Source organism: Mustela putorius, unplaced genomic scaffold (genome assembly GCF_011764305.1).
Source record: "Mustela putorius furo isolate JIRA1106 unplaced genomic scaffold, ASM1176430v1.1 tig00003875_pilon_pilon_pilon, whole genome shotgun sequence".
Lineage (NCBI taxonomy): Eukaryota > Metazoa > Chordata > Mammalia > Carnivora > Mustelidae > Mustela > Mustela putorius.
The window spans coordinates 3,543,775-3,564,772 of record NW_025422026.1 but is presented as its reverse complement, the minus strand read 5'-3'; the positions used below and the strand labels follow the sequence as shown (position 1 = coordinate 3,564,772).

The 20,998-nt window shown below is 46.0% G+C and overlaps 1 protein-coding gene across 6 annotated transcripts in view; it reads left to right on the top strand.

Annotated features, from left to right (window-relative positions):
• The window catches only part of SH3GL3 (SH3 domain containing GRB2 like 3, endophilin A3), a 131,492-nt gene that overhangs the window by 76,735 nt on the left and 33,759 nt on the right, over positions 1 to 20,998 (top strand). For 4 of the 6 annotated variants that reach the window (XR_006602658.1, XR_200286.3, XM_004763656.3 and 1 more), the window contains 5 exons: positions 4,027 to 4,095; positions 9,959 to 10,031; positions 12,648 to 12,791; positions 17,184 to 17,317; positions 20,610 to 20,768. Coding sequence is in view for 4 of the 6 variants with exons in the window: in XM_004763656.3 (XP_004763713.1) it covers positions 4,027 to 4,095; positions 9,959 to 10,031; positions 12,648 to 12,791; positions 17,184 to 17,317; positions 20,610 to 20,768 (579 nt within the window). In the remaining 2 variants the exon portion in view is untranslated. The remainder of the gene's footprint in view (positions 1 to 4,026; positions 4,096 to 9,958; positions 10,032 to 12,647; positions 12,792 to 17,183; positions 17,318 to 20,609; positions 20,769 to 20,998) is intronic. The other 2 variants (XM_004763659.3, XM_045067242.1) reach the window with 2 other exon arrangements.

Here is a 20,998-nt window from a genome sequence, read left to right as displayed (position 1 = left end):
GTCTAGCCAGAGAGCTGGGGGTGACCCAATTGCTTCTTTGCTCTCCAGTCTCCATGGGCCCACGGATTGCCAAAGGTACCAACCTCAGACAGTGGTTTGCATATGGATGTTTTTTCCAACTTCCCTTCCCATCCCCTGGTTTTAAGCAGAACCTGATTCTGGGCTCTTGTCTCACGGGGAACTTGTAGAGACCATTTTACCCAACAAGAGCTAGACTACTGGCCACCAGAGCCTGTGGCTGACAAGACACCAGCACAACCGAGACTTCAACTCTGTCCATCATGTTTTGTTTCTCTGTTCCTTTTCTGGTCCATGACAAAAATCGATTCTGTTGTTAAAGCATTGCTTGTCTTAATGGTTCCTTTTTGGGGGATATTTAATCTATCATTGCTCTGTATTCAGAGGGGATGTATTGGAGTTGAATTTTTCTAGTTATCTTCACTAGTAGTAGGAGCTCAAGCATTTCTGTTTAGTTTCTAACACTTACAAGAAATAGAACCCCAGTTTCTGTAACTCCTTAATGAGGTCAGGAGCCCTTAGGGACCATGCTTGTCTTTTTCGTCTCTATCTGCATGTTCTAATTATGGTGCCTTGTACATAGGAGGTGCTCAGCCATATTCTTTGGGTGATTAAGTATCAAGTATCAATAGATCATCTAAGGAGCGGATACCAAATGCGTATTTATACTGACTTTCTCAAACAGCTGAGCACCACTGGGGCACTTCAGAAAAAACAGAAGATTGATCATGATGCTTACCTGGGACTCATGTTGAAAACCGTCCTATATTATCATCTCTCTTCAAACACAGGAATATTAATCTCACTATTTTTTGTTCTTAAAAGCAGAACATTCCTCCTTCTATTAGACTCTCTGCTTTCTGAAAATAGAACAGGTAGAACCTGAACCAGTAAAACGGATTCAGATTAAGGATGTTTTGGGTCTGCCTGTCAGTGCTAAGGAGCTTTTCAAATGGGTATTTTAAAACAGGGATCTAGAGTGGGCTTCTGCAGAGGGGTTACGGTAACCCTCTGAAATTATAGGCAACTGTATCAATTCTTTTGCTGTGGAACAAACCGCCTCAATACATAGTGACTCAAAAACAAAAACTTGTCACCATTTTGTGGGTCTGTGATTTGGGCGGGACTCACCGGGGAGGTCTGTTGGTCCGGCTGACCTCAGCTGGGCTTGCACTGATCCCTCTGCTGGCAGTCAGCTGCCCAGTCAGCTGGAGGTTTGGAGCACGAGAGGGCTCAGCTGGGAAGGCTTCTCTCTGCTCTGAGTGGCCTTCGTCCTCCAACATGGTAGCTCAGGCTCATGGTTACGGTGGAGCTCGGAGCGGGGCCAGAAGTATCGACACCGCCACTTCGTAGCTATAATGAACCTATTAAGGCCTGTTACTTTCTGTTCTGTTGACACAAGCTAGTCAGTGGGGAGAGAAATAGAGGCGCTTCTCAGTGGGAGGAGCTACAAGGCCCCGTGGCCACTTTGGCATCTACCATGCAGGAAAAGGAGTGTTTCTCCTGGGGTGTGGTTGTGTAACTTTCACTGGAGTCTCAGAGTGTTACCTCCAAAGTTAAGAACTAATATTTTTTTTTTTAAGATTTTATTTATTTATTTGACAGAGAGAGAGAGAGATCACAAGTAGGCAGAGAGGCAGGCAGAGAGAGGGGGAAGCAGGCTCACCGCTGAGCAGAGAGCCCGATGCGGGGCTCGATCCCAGGACCCTGAGATCATGACCTGAGCCGAAGGCAGAGGCTTAACCCACTGAGCCATCCAGGCGCCCCAAGAACTAATATTTTAAATGGTCTCACTACTAGACAAAAAGGTGTTTGGGAGACCTAATTGATGGAGACTCCCACGTAAATGCCACTGAGCGTGTGGCCCTGGGATTCTGTCTCGTTTCTGTGGAAGGTTATACCTTGTATCAGGGCATTGGCAGACTCGCCTGTGACCTCCGTACTGAGGCTGAGAAACAGAGCTGTTGTGAGTGTATCAGCTAGCTTTTGTTGTGTAACAAAGCACTCCAGTGTTTCATGTCAAACAACCAGCATCTCTTCAAGTCCATTCCCAGGGCTTTGTCCCGTGCCTGCTGTCAGCTGCCAGACCAACTAGGGGCTCTGATCCCAGGGATGGCCTGGTTGTCCTGAGGGGAGTGTTCGGGCCACTTGTCTGTCACCACCCAGCTAATTAGCCCAGGCCTGTTCACGTGGTGGCAGCGGGGTTTCAAGAGAATGACTGAGAGCATGCCAGATCTGCAAAGGCCTCCGTTTCTGTCTGTGGTTCAAAACGAGTGTCAAGTCCAGACTCAGGGTGGGGTAGGTAGACTCCAACTCTGGCCAGGAGAAGCTGCAAAGACATAGCTACAGGGAAGATAAAAAATCATGGCCATTGTTCATTCTTCCCCTAACGACTCCATCCAGATAATTCCTCCTCCCACCTCGAGTGTAAGTTACCTGCTGTGTCTGCACTCCTCCTATTAAAGAGGAATGCTGTATTTGCAGTCCCAGTGGGAATAGCAGCAGAAAGTCGCACTGACATTAAAAAACCTGCGATCCTTTGACCATTAATTGATGGGAAACCCCTCCCCTGCTGTACTACTGATTTTTAAATTCACAGAAATATTTTAAAGGTATAAGCAGATCATGTTGCTGTGCTTTTCTAAAGAAAGCGATTTACCGGGGCGCTTGGGTGGCTCAGTGGGTTAAAGCCTCTGCCTTCGGCTCAGGTCATGATCTCAGGGTCCTGGGATCGAGTCCCACATCGGGCTCTCTGCTCAGCGGGGAGCCTGCTTCCTCCTCTCTCTCTGCCTGCCTCTCTGCCTGCTTGTGATCTCTGTCTGTCAAATAAATAAATAAAATCTTAAAAAAAAAAAAGGAAAAAGACAGCGATTTCCCTTATTTTCAGCCTCCCTCCTTGTTCTGTAATGCAGCCCACGCTGCGGCCAGACTCCCTTTGCTAAAAGGGTTCTCTGAGTACATACACTGTGTTGGACACAGAATATTTAGGGACTTCTGCGGCATACCTTTTTGCTTGGCATTTGAGAATTTGTGTGATCTGCCCGCTCTAACTTGCGGCATCTGTTTTCTCCCATTCTCCCTCGATCACTAGTCATTGTAGTCAAACCAAATGTCCTGCTGTTTCTCGAACACATTTGCCCTCTACCAGTGAGAGAGTCTGAGTCATCTAGAGACGTTCCTGGTTGTCCCCACGCATGTCTGTGTGTGCTGTCGGATTGAGTGGTGGAGGCCAGGGATGATGTTAACTCGTCGGCAATGCCCAGGACAGCCTCCCGCAACAGAGCATTATCTGGTCTAAATGCCAGAGGGGCATGGTGGTAAAACCGTGTCCTACACATTGCCGTCTCGGGGTGTTTTTTTGCACTGCCTTATGCTGCGAGACTCGTTCAGTGCTGCCTGTTGAAATGTCCCTTATCCTTAAATGGGCAGCTCAAATGCCAAGCTTTGTAGGAAACAGGTCCTGGATGTCCCCCCTTCTCTCCCGCACTTTGGGCTCCCAGAATCCTGTGATCACCAAAATGCCTGTTACTTGGTATGTTTACAGTGATTCGTACCCAGCACTGTTTTGTCCGGATTTTTCCTCCCTTGTAGTTCAGTTGAGTGTGCACGTATTATGTCTTCTGCTGAACTGTAGGTTCCTATGTAAGGATCTTATTTATCTGTGTTTCTACTAGAACACCTACTGTGTACTTTACAAACAGTAAAGTACTTTACTTTATATACTTTACTTTTACATACTTTATATACTTTACTTTTACATACATACTGTATGTAAAGTACACAGTAGGTGCTCAATTAATATCTGTTGCGTGAGTGAGAAATAGACATATTCTCGTGTCCTTTGATTCGGTTCCTTCTTCCAACAATTTTCTTTAGAGGACTTGGTTCAAAAAAAAAAATGCAACAAGCTGAACATGAGCTTTTTGTTTTTGTTTTTGTTTGTAGAGATTTGAGTCAAACTATGATAACAGATTGTACAATGCAGTTAACTTCTGTTTATTTCTGCAGCTGTTTAGTGAAAAAATAAGTGGCGTCGAAGGAACGAAACTAGATGACGAATTTCTTGACATGGAGAGGGTAAGAGAGCATGCTAATGTCAGTTGTATTACAAATTTGATTTTCATCCTCATGTGAGATGTACTGATGATGTTAAGGCTGTTAGTGGGAACCTGGGATGTGAAGACCCGTTGATGTGAGCTGGGCCGTGGCTAGTTGGTTCCCTCTAGTGGACGAAAGTCAGAATGTTCAAAACATGGTCAACCTTGGCAGTTACTGCAAGAAAAAGACCCACGTAATTGTGATAATGTATCTGGAAAATCAAAATGTATTTCTGGGATGAGACCCTTCAAATGCATAACGATGGACCATGTGGAAGACTCTGGCTCTGTTCCCATGTGTTGCAGAAGCTGCGTGACAGATAACGTTTATCTGGGTTCTGTCGCTGGGACCAGCAGTGTGAACGTGGATAAGCACTTTCATCTTTTCCGACCAGTGACACAAGTTAGATAACGTGTGCCCTGCCTGCCTCACATGGATACAAAAGAAATTATTATGCAAAAAAAATTAGGTGTTTGAAAGCATTTAGGAAAATATGATCTTGTTATAGAAATGAGTATAACACCCTCCAAAGGAAGATTGTAAAATCTCTGTCCCTTCACCTGTTTGCTGGTCAGCTGTGGAATGGCTGAGGCGGAGGGAGAACTAGGACCACTAGCAGTTACCAGCGTCCCCAGTTGCCTTCCCCTTGGTCTTGAGCCCTTTGAAAATAGCCTTGTTTTAATAATGAGACTCCCCAGATGAGAGAGGGCGGACAGAAACAAAGCATCTATCCTCAGATGTCGAATCTAGAACACCGCACAGAGCAGGTTGCAGAGCTGTCATCAGATGTGGGGGAGGAGGTCCAGTCCCAGGCCGTGACTTGGAGGGTTCCTGTCGTCAGGACACCCAGCCCTGGCCACACTGTCCTTTCTGGGTGCGCACTGTTACGTTTCTAGAAATGTTAATGCTTTGAGAGGAAAAGCTCACGTTGTTTTGCTTTTGAAAAAACTTAATTTCTGATTAATTGAAAAACACAGAAATATTTTAACATCATTGGCATACCTGAAATTACTTTTAAAAATCCCTTGGTATATAAGGATGTCATGTGTAACTTTCTTACTAACAAAATGACCCAGTTTAAATGTCAAATTGAAAAACACATCAAAACACATCTCCGCAATTGTATTTTCAGATGAAACTACAATTTTTTCTTCCTAAAACCCCAGTGAACGACAGGAGAAATATAAAAATAAAATCCATTTGTTTTCTTACAGCAGTGAAAAGCATGGAGATATCTAACGTGTGGCCAGAAATTTTAAGGACTTTCTGGAAGAGATTAATTAGATAGTATCCGATCCCCCTAAAACAAGGCACAGAAATGACAAAGGAATGGAGGAGATACTCCAAGACAAATCCTAGCCATATGGAATTGGAGGACGAATAGTAAAGTCAAAGTGAAATTTGATGGAAAAAACCCCCACTAAGTGGAAAAAGTTATGAAAAGGGGACCACCTGGGTAGCTCAGTCGGTTAAAGCAGCTGCAGCTGACTCTTGATTTTGGCTCAGGTCATGATCTCAGGCTCCTGGGATTGGGCCCCTCATCAGGCTCTGTGCTCAGCTGGGCGTCTGCTTGAGGATTCTCTCTCTCTCTCTCTCTCTCTCTCTGCCTGTCCCCCTGCTTGCTCTGTCTCTCTAAAATAAGTAAATCTTTTAAAAATTATGTGAAAAAGATGCAGTCATGCATTCTATCAGAAAATTGTGATAGTTATGAACCATTATGCACCACATAACATGGCATCTAAATACATAAGGGAAAAGTTGTCAGAAATACATGGAAAATGGACAAATCCAGAGTAGAAGAGTTCACATACCTCTCATGAATAATAGATAGAGTTGATAATAATAGATTGACTCATAGGCAGTTAGTATAAAATATAATTAGTAGTTTTGATTATATTATAAATAGATACAGAAGTCTACATTCCTCAAATTGAGAATCTGTATTCTTTTTAAGTCCCTTTAAATAATCATATGTTAGGCTCCAGAAAAAGCTTAAAAAAAAAAAAAAGAATTCCCAGGGTAAAATCATAGAATACAGGACTATAAGGAAGGTATACATTCCCAATTCTAGATGTTTAGAAATTTAAAAATGTATAAAAATTGTTGTTAAAGAAGAAATGAAAAGTAAAATCAAGGATCATTTAGGCACAAGAGACAGAATTCTATATATCAGAACCTGTGGTATAACGCTACATCTTAAAAACACTTAATAGAAAATAAATGAAGAAAATGAATAAATCATTTAAGTCAAGAACCTAGGACTGTAACAGCAAATTAAATCACTTTAGATAGAAGGAAGAAATCAATATGGATAAATGAGGGATTAATAAAATAGGAAACAATAACAACAAAATAGAAGAACCAATGAATAAAACCAAGAACCCCCCCCCGTTTTTTTTTTCCAAAAAGCCTCCTCCACCAAGTGTGACTGAGAGAGAGAAGGGTAAGACAGATAGATTGCATAAGGAATAAGATGATAGAGTGACAGGTATGGATTTTTTTTTTTTTTTTTTTGGTGGATTCTTTTTAAAAATAATTTAAAAAATAGAATATCATGAACAGCCATTGAAACCAGGGCTGTTTGCAGCTCTCCCGCCCAGGCCGAGGCCTGGAAGAGTCTGTGGCGTGGGCTTCGGGGCGCCGCAGGGGCACGCTCCCTGCCCACATTGGAAGGAAACTCCAGATTTAATCAGTGGGCAAAAGTGCCTTTGTACTAGGTAGACTTTACAAAACTGATTTTTACTTTCCCCCGTTCGTCCTGACGGCTAGCCGCAGACATTGCATAGCATCTCGTGGCCTGAACATTTCCCCCTGCCCACAAGAGCCCCAGTTATTCTAGGAGGGAGACTTTGCTTAATTTTTGTTTGTTTGTTTGTTTTTAAACTGCATGGATTTTTTTTTTTTTTCGGTGTTCATCTTCATTGCCCGTATCTGCCGGTGTGGTTCGTGGGCATCTCCTTCAGTTTGTAAAGGGTTAATTCCCAGTTCTGACTGCTGGCACGTTCTGGAAGCTGCTGTCTGATTCCCAGTTCCGACGTTCTGGAAGCGGCTCTGTCTGTGCACACCAGGCCTCTGACTCTGACCATTTGTTTCTTGGCTTCCCCCCCCCCCCCCAAAAGATAGAAAAGGATCTCAAACAGAAAGGAGCCCTGCCCACAGATCTCAGGGTCACCCTTCAGAGATGAAGGCTAGCTTCCTGGTGGCTTTTCATGTCTAAACAAGGTTGGATACGTGGAAAGGAACATGCTGAGCTGTGTCTTAATTAATAGGAGACTTGAAAAAGTTTATAAATCTAAAACCTAGTTTTTCTTAAACTTAAGCTGAACCGATGACCCTCATTTATAAATTTAGTAATTTCGGCACAAAAACGGTGATCGTCTTCGGTTACTCTTCATTTTAGGTTCTTGGAAGTCATAGGCTTAACAGATTAAACCCTTACACGTTTATCTTCACTGACTCAATTAAGCCGATGCCCTTGCACATTGCAGACGTCTAGAATCACAAAAGCGACGCATGGAATTTGCTCCAACGTCACGTCAAATTTAAAACAGGGTTTTCCTAAGAACTTGCATTTCTTGAAACTCTAGTAAAACGTAAACATTTAGGTGATCCTGTTCTCTTCAGCATTTCCTCTCAAACACTTCCTAAGCAATCGGACACACTGAAGGGATCTCAAAGCTTAGAGAACGTGTTACGAGGCCCCGTGCACGTAGGCACGTGTGCATAAGACGAGCGTGATTCGTGGCCTCGTCATTTACATGCTGTCCCGTTAAACCTTCCCGGGGCCCCGCGTTGAGGCCTTCAGCGATGGGGAACAACTAGAGCTTCAAGCTGATCGAGAGAGGACTTGGTTGAAAGCTTCGGACCCTGGCCAAAGCGTTTTTTTTTTTTGAGTTACGAAAATGAATTTCTTGTATTACAGATCACTCTACAACTTGCTTTTCCCCTGACGATGCGCTCTGGGCATCTCGCTAGTACCCATGGGGCTCCCCTATATTTTCTCTCTGATGATTAAATATTCCTTTATTTGGATGTTTCACGATTGATCCAATCAGTCTCTTACTACTTGTCATTCAAGTTGGTGTCAGTTTTCAATACGATATAAAATGGTCTAACATCCTTTTACATAATTGCACTTTGCTGGCGTGTTTCCAGATGATAAATTTCTGGAAGTCCAAGAGTGACACTGATACGCCCATTACTACTGATGATAACGCCATCTCCTTCATCTCCAGAAGCTGATTCTGTCTCGCACTCTGTGCGTGAAAGGGCCCATTCCCCCCACAGCTGTATCATACCTGATATTGGGACAAATCAATTAAAAAAAATTTTTTTTGGCCAATCTGGTGAGTGAAAAGTATCTCCTTTTTAATTTACAATTTTTCTGACATTTTGTCAAGTGTTTGAACTTGCATTTTTCCCTGTTTGTGGATTGCTGGTTTATGTTCTTGTCTCTTCTAGTTGGGCTGGGTTTTGTTTGTTTTGTTCTTTAAGTGGGAGTTCTGTGTTTTGGGGATACTAACATGTGTCCCTTGTACAGTTTTCTTTCTCTTTCATTTTGCCAATTTTGTCGAATCTTGTGTACTGTGTCTTTTCATTGTTCAGTCTTTTTAGGGTCAGAATTTTGGTCTTTTCACTTAAGACATTCGGATTTTGGGTCATGCTTTCACGATTCTTCCCATCCCCATATTTCAGAATACACTGCTGTATAATTTATTACCTTTACACTTTGTTTTTAGGTCTGTATTTGTAATCCAGTATGTTTAGTATATTAATTTGCTAAGTTGTAACAAAAAAAAAGAAAAAAATGATAATTCAGATGAGATTTGAATTCATTTTACATGTTAATTTGGGGGACGGATTTACATCTTTGTACAATTAAACTTTCCCATTTAGAAATACGGTTTTTGAAATAGATACTGTACATTTCTCATTATATTTATTCCTTATTGTTGTGTATTTCCAAGTTGCTCTTACGAATGGGATCTCCTTTTTCCTTATATTTTCTTTCAGGTTATTGAGGGTATGAAATAAAGCTATTATAATGTGTACATTTAACCTCATTGTCTGTTCTCACATTCAGTGGCTGGCTAACCAGCAGCTGGTGTCCAGGAATTTTTTTTTTTTAATATTTTATTTATTTATTTGACAGAGATCACAAGTAGGCAGAGAGGCAGGCAGAGAGAGAGGAGGAAGCAGGCTCTCTGCCGAGCAGAGAGCCTGATGCGGGGCTCGATCCTTGGACCCTGGGATCATGACCTGAGCCAAAGGCAGAGGCTCAACCCACTGAGCCACCCAGGCGCCCTCCAGGAATGGTTTTGTGGAAAGAAAGATTCAGTCTTAACGCATTGACAGAACACCTGGATGTTTATGTTAGTGACCCGCTGGTGAGAAGGATTCTTTCACTGTTGATTCACTGTGGCAGTTTCTAATGTGAGTCATTATTAGGGCGTCCTTATATGAGTATGGGGGTCAAGTTCACCCGGCAGATAAGGAAAGTTTGGTTCAGACATGCCTAGTGTTGGCCCGAGAGACATATATCCAGTGACCGAGTGGAGTGTAATGACTTGTCCGAATTTTCCAGATACTATGTGAATACTTACTTGATGTTAAAAAGAAAAAAAAATGCATCATTTTTCATTCTCCATCATCAAGGGGAGAAAGAGCTGTCCCAGAATCAAAGTGAGAAAATAATTGCTTCTCCCCTAAAATGCTGAAATTCTTTTAGGTTAAAATCACCATAATAACGTGTTCTTAATATCAAATTAATGCATATTACTCCTCTGTCTTTCTGTGAATTCTGTGTCATTTACCAACATTTTTATGTGTTTTTCTTTTAAAGAAAATAGACATTACCAATAAAGCTGTTGCAGAAATTCTTTCAAAGGCCACAGAATATCTTCAGCCAAATCCAGGTAAAGTTAGAAAATGTCTTGAAATATTCTCTTGTTCATTTGTTGTCACGGATCAATCGCCCATGTTTGCTTGACGTATGGCTGACATAATTTAGAAACAACGTTTTTTGCATCCAAATAATAAAATTCAGGGTTTTTTAAGTCAGACCTCCAGACCAAGGTATTTCAGTAAATCCCGACAGACAATGCTGTGAATTGCAGTGACCTCATTCGGGTGGGGGCTGGGCTTAGCCACAAGGCTCTGCAGAGCGAAGGCAGCTTTGAGGAGTTGCTTCTGAGAGCCAGCAAACATTTTGTATACATTTTCTTATGGAGGCATCTCCTCTTTTAGGAAAAAAAAAAAAAATCCCGTCCTCCTGCTCTGAAGGTGTATATCCCCTTGAAATTGCTTCCACAGGAGGATTTTAATTCTGAAGTCATGAACCCCTTGATGAGTTTTTCCTGGATTTCTTGTAAAATCCAGAAACCGACAGGGGGCAGGGCCTCCAAGCCTGGAACTCTGCACATTGCCAAATCTGCCTTTCCCTTTTAGGGACCTTTTAGGAATCTAGTATTTGCACGTGGTGACTGTGATTCCCTTGGCTATGGGAATCAGCACAGACCCAACAACCCTCTGAGAATCTGAACAGTAAAAATTTAAAAACATAAATTTTATAAAAATCGTGTCTGGGGAGGTTGGTGGGTGTAGAAGTCTTTAGGACCGAATAGGTGATTAGAATTTTAAAAACTATAATAAATACATCTCTGCTCTGGCCGCCTCCGGGATTGAGGTGAGCCACATACGTTCCTTTTCCGGATAAATCAGTCAGCACATACTTAGCAAGAGCTTACTCTTGGCGAGGGGTTTTCCTGGATCGTGGGGTGGCGTGAAGTTGGACCAAGATCCCATCCGCAGAGAAGCAACGTTGGAAGGGGGCAGAGTAGGGATGGGGGCGCAGCAGTGGACGCGTCTGCTTGGACAGAGGCCTCTGTTATTTCCAGCTGCACCGCGACCCGTTGCATGCCGGCTGCCTTCTGGTTTCTAACCTGACAGTGGGAAGGAGGAGCTAAGGGTGTGTGTGCGTGTGCGTGTGCATGTGTGTGTGTTTGTGTGTGTGCATGTGTGCATGTGTGTCATCTGTAGGAGAGCGAAGCCTTTGTGGGCAGGGACCAGGAGGACAATGGCTTTGAACCGAGGTGGGCACGATTCAGAAAGGCCGGCCCGTGGGAGCGTCTGCAGCAGGACTGGCGTCCCCTGAGAGACTGGGATGTGTGTGCGTGTGCATGTGTGTGTGTTTGTGTGTGTGCATGTGTGCATGTGTGTCGTCTGTAGGAGAGCAAAGCCTTTGTGGGCAGGGACCAGGAGGACAATGGCTTTGAACCGAGGTGGGCACGATTCAGAAAGACCGGCGTCCCCTGAGAGACTGGGAACACGCAGAATCCGGGCTCCTCCCAAACTGCCGGCGTCAGACTTTACGTTTTCCCAGGATCCTTGTGGGATTTGTATGCGCCTACAGTTTGAGAGGCGCTGGTCTAGAACACGTGAAAACAAACATGTCATTATTAAAGCCAAAGCAAATAAAAGTGGATCCCTTTACTTCCTAACGCTATCTCAGATACCACAAGCTAGTGTGTGCTTCACGCTCAGGCCTGTGGGATAAAGTCCCAGTCCTTAGCGTGGGGTCAGTTCATAGTCACAGCCCCCCGTAGGTACCTCCTGATTGGTCCGGGTTCCGTCCCTGCGTGGGTCAGGCCGGCTGCTCTATGTGTCGGCCAGAGACCGCAGGCGCGCCCTCTCCCACCCTTTATTAACACGATTTCGGCCTTTTTAGGGGCATCTTTCTATCTTGACTCAGCCGTATCGCTATGGCTTCCTTTTCCCGACCTCAGCCCCGACTTTATCAGCAAAGTATATCTTGTCTATTCTGCCTCACAGTAACCAGAGGGAGCTGCGTCAGGGCCAGCGCTGGCCTGGGCCGTCCCACAGAGCCAGGGTCAGGAAGCGCTTCCCGCCTGAGTCACAGAGAAGTCCAGGAGCGTGGCCACATGTCATTTCCCTAGGGGACTGGGGACCTGACCGCACCCGGGGGACCATCCACACACAGACTCCCGCTCCCTGGGGGGGGGGGTCTGTTTCCTCCTCCTGGCTCTGTGCTGAGCCAGAATGAGCAGCAGCCCTTCATAATGATACTGGATATAATCAGACGAGCACATTCTGGGGGCACAGGGAGGGTGTTCGTGGCCCGCTGGTGGTCAGAAACATCGGCACCTCGGGAGTTCTGGTCTCCGTGATCCGTTGGGCCCCAGGAAGGACTGGCTGCCCTGGTGTCTGCACCCAACTTGGTGTGGGCCACGGCAGGCCTTTCGGTGTCTCACCCTGCCCACGGGCCGGGGTAGCCCGGGTCCCCTGTGCTCCATCCCGGCCACGCAACTGGGCGCTCAGCACCACCCCCCTTGGTGAAAGAGTCTGGGAAATCCCGTGAGAGACAGACTCGGTCACACCGGCCCTGTCCCTCGCTCCAGGCCTCCTGCAAGTTGCCCACCAGGTGGCCTCTGTTTTGTCCTCCCCGGTTCAATGCGACAGACCGTGGCTTCACCTTGTCCTTTTAAGGAATTACAAATGACAATGTTTTTAAGCATACAGAGCTAAGCTAGGAATGCTGAACACTGTGTCGAAGATTCGAGGGCAGGTGAAGACCACCGGCTACCCCCAGACGGAAGGCTTGCTGGGCGACTGTATGCTGAAGTACGGGAAAGAGCTGGGCGAAGGCTCCACGTTTGGTGAGTGCGCACCGCCTGGGCCTAGGGTCTCCCGTGCCGAGTGTAGGTGATGCACGATGCCCTTTTTTTTTTTTTTTTTTTTTAAGATTCATTTATTTACATAGAGAGTGGGAGAGGTTGGTGCCCAGGGAGAGGGAACCCTCAAGCAGGCTCCCCACTGAGCCCAGAGCCCGACATGGGGCTCGATCCCACAACCCCGAGATCACGACCTGAGCCGAAACCAAGAGTCAGACATTCAGCCCATGGAGCCACCCAGCAGCCCCCACAGTGCCTTTATTTTAACAAACTTATTATTATTATTTTTTTTATATCACCCAAGTCCTCCATGTTCATCGCAGGAAGTTTGGAAAATATAAGCGAGTAAAATACAAGAAAATAAATGCCAGTGTCACTCACTCTCACACATCTAGGGGTAGAGTCTTGGTTCTCGTCTGTGTTCACAAGCACCTTACAGGAATCCGAGTGGGGTTGTGGTATAGATACCCTTAGACCATTTTGTAACCTGTTTATTCCCATCAACTCTATCCTGATCCGTGTCATAAAATAATCCCTCTTCTACGATACTGTTTCTAAACGCTGCATAATAATCCACGCATGATGTCCTAGCTCGTTCCGTCAATCCCAATTATTAGACACTTAAAGAGTTTTTCTCTTTACGCAAAAAGACTTTACACAGCATTTTAAACAACCGTTTTCATAGGTAGATCTGTGGGGATGGCCAAGATTATGTTCTTAGATGAAAACCCGAGTCGTGAAATTGCTGGGTTGAGAGCATGCCTGTTTTTGCAGACTTTTGAAGCTTACTCCCCGAGAACTCTCCAGAAAGAGGAAGCCCGCTGCACACTCTTGCCAGGAGTGAGCGAGACTGTGTTTGTTCCCCAGCACAACTGATAACTGCGGGGATTATTTTTTTAGTTTACTTTTAAATAACTGGTAATTGGATGCGTAGCATATTGAAATTGATCTCTTAGTACTGCTTTAACTGTACCTTTTAGATGGCGCGTAAGGTAGCGTTCCTTCCTGTTTGTAGACATTTTTGTCAGTTGGGTATGTGTATCCTTTGCCTCTTTTTTCATTAAGGTGTTTGTTTTTCCCCTCCCGGTTCATGAGCTCTTCCCATGGTCGGGATATTTGCTCCTTGCCTGGCTTGTATGTGAATGAAGTCAGACTCCGGCAGGGATTTAGTTCCTGATCTCCTAAACGGAGAGAGATTTTTGCTGTTTACATGGTGGGACTCATACGTCTTCCTTTGTGACTTTCGGCTTCATTATTGTGTTCAGAAAAACTTCCACCCCCCGCCCCTGTATTGTATAAGTGTTCGTTTATACTTTTATTTTGAAACATGTTTCTTTTCTTACCTTTAAATTTCTGACCTTCTGGGTTTAACAGGAAGATACTGTGCAATAACTGGGTTCTAATTTTGCTTTCTCACAAATAGCTAATTGTTTTAATACTTTATTGAAAAGTTCAGTGTTTCTCCTCCAATGAAGGGAAATTTTGTTACAACTAAATTTTTATATTCTACGTTTGTTTCTAGCCTGCCTTGTTTGTTTTCTAGATCTGTGCCCTATTTTGATCCAGTGTTGTATTTTAAGTGTTATAACTTTAAAGTACACTTTAATATACTTAGCTAAAATCTCCCTTTGCTGTCTTGTTGCACACATTTCATGAATATACTCACCCTTTTATTTTTCAGATGAAACCTAGAGTCATTTTAAGTCTCCTTTGCTAAAAACAAAACAAAACAAAAACATTTTAATTGAGATTTCTTTAAATTAATACATTGGAGGTGAGTTGAACATTCAAATGATTTCGTCTTCTAGGAAAATTTGTCACTTTTGCTATTCAGCAAGGCAGGCAATGGAAATTGAGAATTCAGATACTTGGTTGTAGTAACTGATCTAAGAAATTGGGGGGAAAAATCTCCTGAAAACTTAAAAAAAAAAAAAAATCCCAGGGGCAACTGGGTGGCTCGGTTGGTTAAGCGTCGGACTTCAGCTCAGGTCATGATCTCAGGGTCCTGGGATCGAGCCCCGCGTCAAGCTCCCTGCTTGGCAAGGAGCCTGCTTCTCTCTCCCCCGCTTGTGCCCTTTCTCTTGCTCTCCTTCTTTCTTTGAAATTAACAAAATCTTAAAAAAAAAAAAAAATCCCAAAGGCTAAAACATTCATGAGTCACAGGGGGTGACAATATCCTTCAGAGCAGTAGAGTGTGAATTGTATTGTATTCCCTGGGTGAATGTGGACAAGATGGCCTCTTCCTTATCCTGAAGGCAGACCCGTTGAGGGGACAGTGCGGGTGCTGGGGAGGCCCTCACAGCCAAGGCCAGTCCCGCTGTGCACCTGCCACGGCGACTGGGCAGGGGGCTGGATGGGCTGACAATCTGTTGGCTCCCCAGGTCCCCAGCAGTGTAGGGGAACTTGTGTTGAGGAGGAGAGCCGGTCACGGGAGGGCGTCAGGAAGAGATAGGTTGCTTACTCTTCTGGGGAGGAGACTACTGTCTGATGCTTTCCTCTCGGGGCCACATGGTAGAACCTTCCTGAAGTACAGAGGCCTCAGTGAGTGGAGGCTGAGCCTCACGTCCTCGTGGAATCTATCGCACTAAGTCTGAACCAGGGGAGGGAACGGCAGGTCCAAGGTGACGGCCGATATTGAGAATTAATTTTTGGAGTCTCCCGAGAAACATTTGAAAATGTTTCTGTCAAAGTCGAATTTGACATTCCGGGGCTGAGGGGCCAGAAACAGTAGCTTCTGTTTCTGATTAGTTGGGCAGGAGATCGTCCCCAGGCTGGGAAGCGGTATCTCATCTTTATCTTGGAAAGATTTAGACTCTGGAGCCTGAGCTAAGGACATGTAGGGGGAATGAAGTTACCAGTAGGTCAGAACGGCGTCCTGGCTAGCCATAGTTTAAAGTAAGCGTTTCCACTTGTATTTTGCAAGGTCCTGTACCATATACTATCTGGTTAATTAAAAAAAAAAAAAATAGAGGCGAGTCTTCATTGCTATCACTGTTTTGCAGATGCATGAACTTTGCATGGCTGGACTAGTAGGGGCAACAACTTGGGGTCAGAATTTCCTAGAAATGCAAAGTCTTGGGCTGGCCTCTAAGATCTTTTTCTAGGTGAAGAGTTGAGAGACCCCAAGCTCTCCATGTTTCCAGGGTCAATTTGGAGAACTGATACAGGAAAAATAGTCTGGTCTGATACATCTTGTCTCAGAGATGCCTTCAAGAGAAACTGCTACCCTTGTTCTGCTCAGCCACCAGTACTCCTGCTTGCAAATTCCGGTGGATTAGCTGGCTCCGGGATACCAGGGCGTAATCTGGCAAAAGCTGCCGATTACTGCCCAAGCCTGTGCGTGGCTGGCCCGGGCCCTGTTGCAAGAGCAAACTGTGCCCGTCCTGGTGAAAGGCTGTCCCATGTCACCCTGCCAGGCTTTCTTTGACATCAGAGGGGGTCAGGAGTCTTAGAACCATCTAAAGGATATGGGAGTGACCTCAAGATCTAGTAGCTAGAAGCTGACAGGAGGTTTTGTTCATTCATTCCTATTGTAGCCTTTATTGGTCGATACTTAGCCCTGATGAATGAATCCTTTTATCGTTTACAAAGAGGGATTTTGTTCTCCAACTTCTAAGGAACCCTAGGTGCCAGTTCACTAAACTCGAGATTTCCCTGCTCTCTGAAAGTAGAGCATTCCTAGGAGGCCTTTTGTAAAGCAAAGTGGTGTAAAGCAAAGAGGAAATGACTATTAATTTATGTGGAAAAATTCGGGAATGTTACCAGAACCCCAGAATCACCTCTCTTAGGCTTTTCTCAGATCTCAGGGCACGTCTGGCATGTCCAGGCTAAATCAAGATAAAGCACAGACGCTCCCAGTCACAGCTCAGAGCCGTGGCGGCTGGATGCTGCGGCGCCGTGTGCTGTTCTCATGACTTGGGGTACACGCTTGCCCCCTAATAACTTGCTGCAGAATGAAGGCTGAATGTTCTCACTTTTTGCTTTTTTTTTTTTTTTTTTTTGTAAAGGCAAAAATCCTTTTTTTTTTTGGTTTTGTTTTTCAGTTACCAGAAACAAGTACTTCGTAGGTGTTTTGGAAAGGCGATGGTGTTCAGCCTGAACTTTGAAGAAGCAGGGGAGACCCATACCAGTTTTTAAAGAGGGGTTTTTCGCCACCTAGTGGCCAGAATGGGAAATGCTTTGGTCTCTCTGAGCCTCAGTGGCTGTTTGTTTTTTGTTCCTGAGTCAGGATTCAACCATTGGGGGGGGGGGGGGAGATGGGGGGGACACCTTTTTGCACCGTCATCCACAAACTTTTGGGAAGGAATCAGATAAATACCCCCATTATCCTCGAGTTCTCTGCTAAAGAACCTCTCTTGTTTGCAATTTCTGTTCAAGGCAACGCGCTGATAGAAGTCGGGGAATCCATGAAGCTCATGGCGGAGGTGAAGGACTCTCTGGATATTAACGTAAAGCAGACTTTTATTGATCCCCTTCAGTTACTGCAAGACAAAGATCTAAAAGAGATTGGGGTAAGTCTTCCAGCTGTAAATCTACCTGTTGCTCCTTAAAATGAGGTCTGTATTTAAAATCATTAGAATGCCTCTGGGGGGATTCGGTGAGAGCCTCGTCTTGCCGTGGTGCTGCGAGAGTAATCCACACTGACCTGGCTCGCCGGGTCTTAGCCCGCCCTTCTGCATCTCACTGAAGCCGGCTAGACGCCAAGGTCAAGTGCAAACCAGAATGAACCATAACTTCACAGGAGAACTTTTACGATCAAGTTCATACCGTATTCGGTCCTCTCTTTTGATACTTGGCACCAGACCCGTAGTCATTATTTTTCACTGCTTCTCAAGGACATCGGTATCTGGGAATTGACGTCTTCTGTTTGGAAAACTGTTAGAAATGGTCTCCCAGAGCACGCACGGGAGCTCTCAGGGACCTGTCAGTGATCGCCTGCCGCTCGCTTGGCGGAGTTTTTGTGTATGTGCGAAAACAGCCTCGAGACTTCTACCCCGCTGGGACTTCTGCTCTGGAGGGGTAGCCTGTGCTGGCTTCTGGCACCCTTTTAGGGACCTGCCCTGAGGACCTGCCTCCAGGCACCTTCAAGAGTGATCTCAAGGCAAGCACACGCCAGCTTGGAAGTTATTTGAACCTTGGGGGTGTTCCCTTTCCTTGGGAGACCCCTGGACCAGCAGCCTCAGCATCACATGTGACAAAGGCAAATGCTTGAGCCCTAAACCAGATTTCCTGAATGGAGAGTCCCAGGTGCCTCTATGGGCATTAGGATGTGTAAGGAAATCGGAGGGTATGGAGGGGACTTTCGGGAGGTGGAAAGAAAAACAAAAGCGGACATTCAGGGACTCCTGGAACATTCAGCACCCTGACCCCCAGTATCCCTCTCACCCCTCACTCGCCCGGTTCTCTTTCCTGTCCATGTCAGGAAAACAGTGTCCCTCCTGCCCTCTGAAGCCAGGGCTCCACTGGGCCCTGGAGTCTGTGGCCATGTCCTTCGTCCTCTCTCCTGAATCTCCCATTCTTCCCCTTTCTATCTGTTGACCTCTTGCTTTAACATCTGGACACATCCGCCCAGGAGCCCTTGCCTCCGGGCTTCATGCCTCCCTCCGCCCCCAGCTCAGTCCCCATCACACCCAGGGCAGCCTTAGACGGAGACCATCCGTAGCTGCCCAGTGGTGGTGGACGACAGACCCACCACCTTAGCCCCAATTCTTTGGCCTCTCCTTCCCTCTGGGGCCTGCCCCCCCACTCAGTCCTTCCCCAGTGCTGCCACCCAGCCTCTCTGCCCGTGTTTTGCTGTGGGCAGTCCCTCTGTTCCTTATCTTTCTCTCCTTTCCCTCCCCTCCTGGCACAGTGCTCACCTCAGATCTGAGATGCTCTTTGTTTGGGGAAGCCTTTGTTCCCTCCTGGCTGAGCCTTCGCTCACCTGTGCCTCGAGCCTCCCTGCTTCTCTCCTGTTGCTGGGCACCAAGTGCCTCGGGGTGAGGAGTCCCGCTTTGTTCACTTCTGGGACCCCAAGGCCCAGGATGGGGTTTGTGGTGGCAAATTATTGAAGAACAAATGACTCGAGAAAAGGGCCATTCTGGGGATGTGGGGTCACCAAGACATCCTTCCCACACACAGAACCTTAAGACAAGAGACCCCCCCCCACCTTTGGCTGGGACATATAATACACTATTTCTTCTTGTGCTCTTGTCCTTGGGGAGAGCCAAAAGTCCTCTGGGGATTGTCCCTCGGCCCTGGACCAGCTTCAGAGCTGGCTGCGGGCGCGAGCGTGGACCAGACAGACATGCAGAGTACACCTGCCCCTCAGTGTCGGCGTCCCCCGTGCAACAGAACCGTATCCCGAGGGCGTCTCATTCCACAGCTGCCGTTTGATGCAGAAACACCATCAGTCTGCGCTGAAGTCACGTGATGATCCAGAATTCAGAGTCTCCCGTTCGGAAGCTGCTCACGTCTCCGCTGTGCTGTCTGTGCCTCAGATGCCGGCAGGGGAGAGCCTGTCCACGTCCGACCAGCGAATCAGACCCGGGAAGGGTTTTATGGATTTCAAACATTCCTTGGCCCATAAGCAGCCAGGCTCACCATCCCTGTTTGCTTTATGGCCGCACATGGAGACCAGGAGGGAATACCAGATTTGCCCCGAGTCAGAACATACAGGAAAGATGATTCTGGCTTTTTGTGCATATGCTCTTTTTGCCTGTTCATTACGGAAGCGGAACCAGTGCTCTTGACTCAAATGCACAGTAACGTTACCAGTGTCCGTCAGCAGGATGGTCTGTGTTTGTGGATCCGTTCCCTAGCAAATACCTGTTTTCCGGGGATTAGAGGTGTGAGCTCTGCTGGGCCTCTGCCTTGCCCCGTACAGCGGAGCTTTCTACGGTATTTCTGACATGGGATCCCTCTGCTTGCACGCAGACTGAGGTGGGCCATTTCCTACCACACAAAGCAGCCCATTCTGTGAATGGACAGGTTGAATGTTTACAATTGTTACATTTTGTTAAAGAGATCCTGTTTTGTTTTTTTTTTTTTAAAAGAAATCTCACCCTTCAGAGGTGGTCTGTGTTTGTCCTCTGTGTGTGCGTGTTCATTGGTGGCATTTAATGACTGTGTTCTGTCATCGCTGGGAATTCTGTGGGATACCCAGAAGTATTCTAGGGGCTACTGGAAACTTCTGCCTTTATAATCTACCTCTTAGGACTTGACAGTGGTACCAAAGGAAATGCGCTTATTTTTGGTGTAGATAATTTAGTTGGAAATTATCTGGACATGGATAGAGCTTAAGTGGTGGGTCCTATACAGAACTCTGGGCAATGGAATCTGATGCTGATGCTGTTTCCTTACGTTCCATATAGAGGCTGATTCACTCTGCCATCCACCCACACACCCGCACATCTGCCCGTCCATCCACCACCCATGCACCCATCTTCCATCTGCCCAGCTGCCCACCCAGCCACCCAACCATCCACCCATCCCTCCCTCCATCCACGCACCCACCTCCCCAACCACCCGTCCTCCATCTGCCCATGCACCCACCTGTCCACCGTCCATGTGTCTGTCCACCCACACATCCATCCGTCCAACCTTCTGCCCACCACCCTTCATCCACCCACAAATACCCCTTGAGGACCTGCATAAAGGTGGCCTCTAGTGGATGTTGGCGACACACAGACACGTAAGATGTGTCCCTGCCCCAAGAAGGTAGGCAGACGGAAAGCAGGGGCAACTTTCATGGAAACAACAGGGGTCTCTTCGCCCTGTGTTTTGAGTGTGCGCTTCTCTGAAAGACTCCTTTGTCTCGTTCAGCACCACCTGAAAAAGCTGGAAGGCCGCCGCCTGGATTATGATTATAAAAAGAAGCGAGTAGGTAAGATACCAGATGAAGAAGTCAGACAAGCGGTAGAAAAATTTGAAGAGTCAAAGGAGTTGGCTGAAAGAAGCATGTTTAATTTTTTAGAAAATGATGTAAGTATTTAAACCAAACAGGAGACTTTAATGTGATTAAAAGCCTTGACTATATGACTAGGACCAACATGTAGAGAAGTGCTGGAGCCTTAGTTTACAAAAGTTCTGGAATTTTCCATAGCCGTTATCTCCTGCTTCTGAAATTTGGCGAGTCCCGACTCAAACGCCGTGTGCTGCAGGCAGCCCCGGGGAGGGGGTGGTTTCTGGAACTAGACAGCAACTGGCCCTTG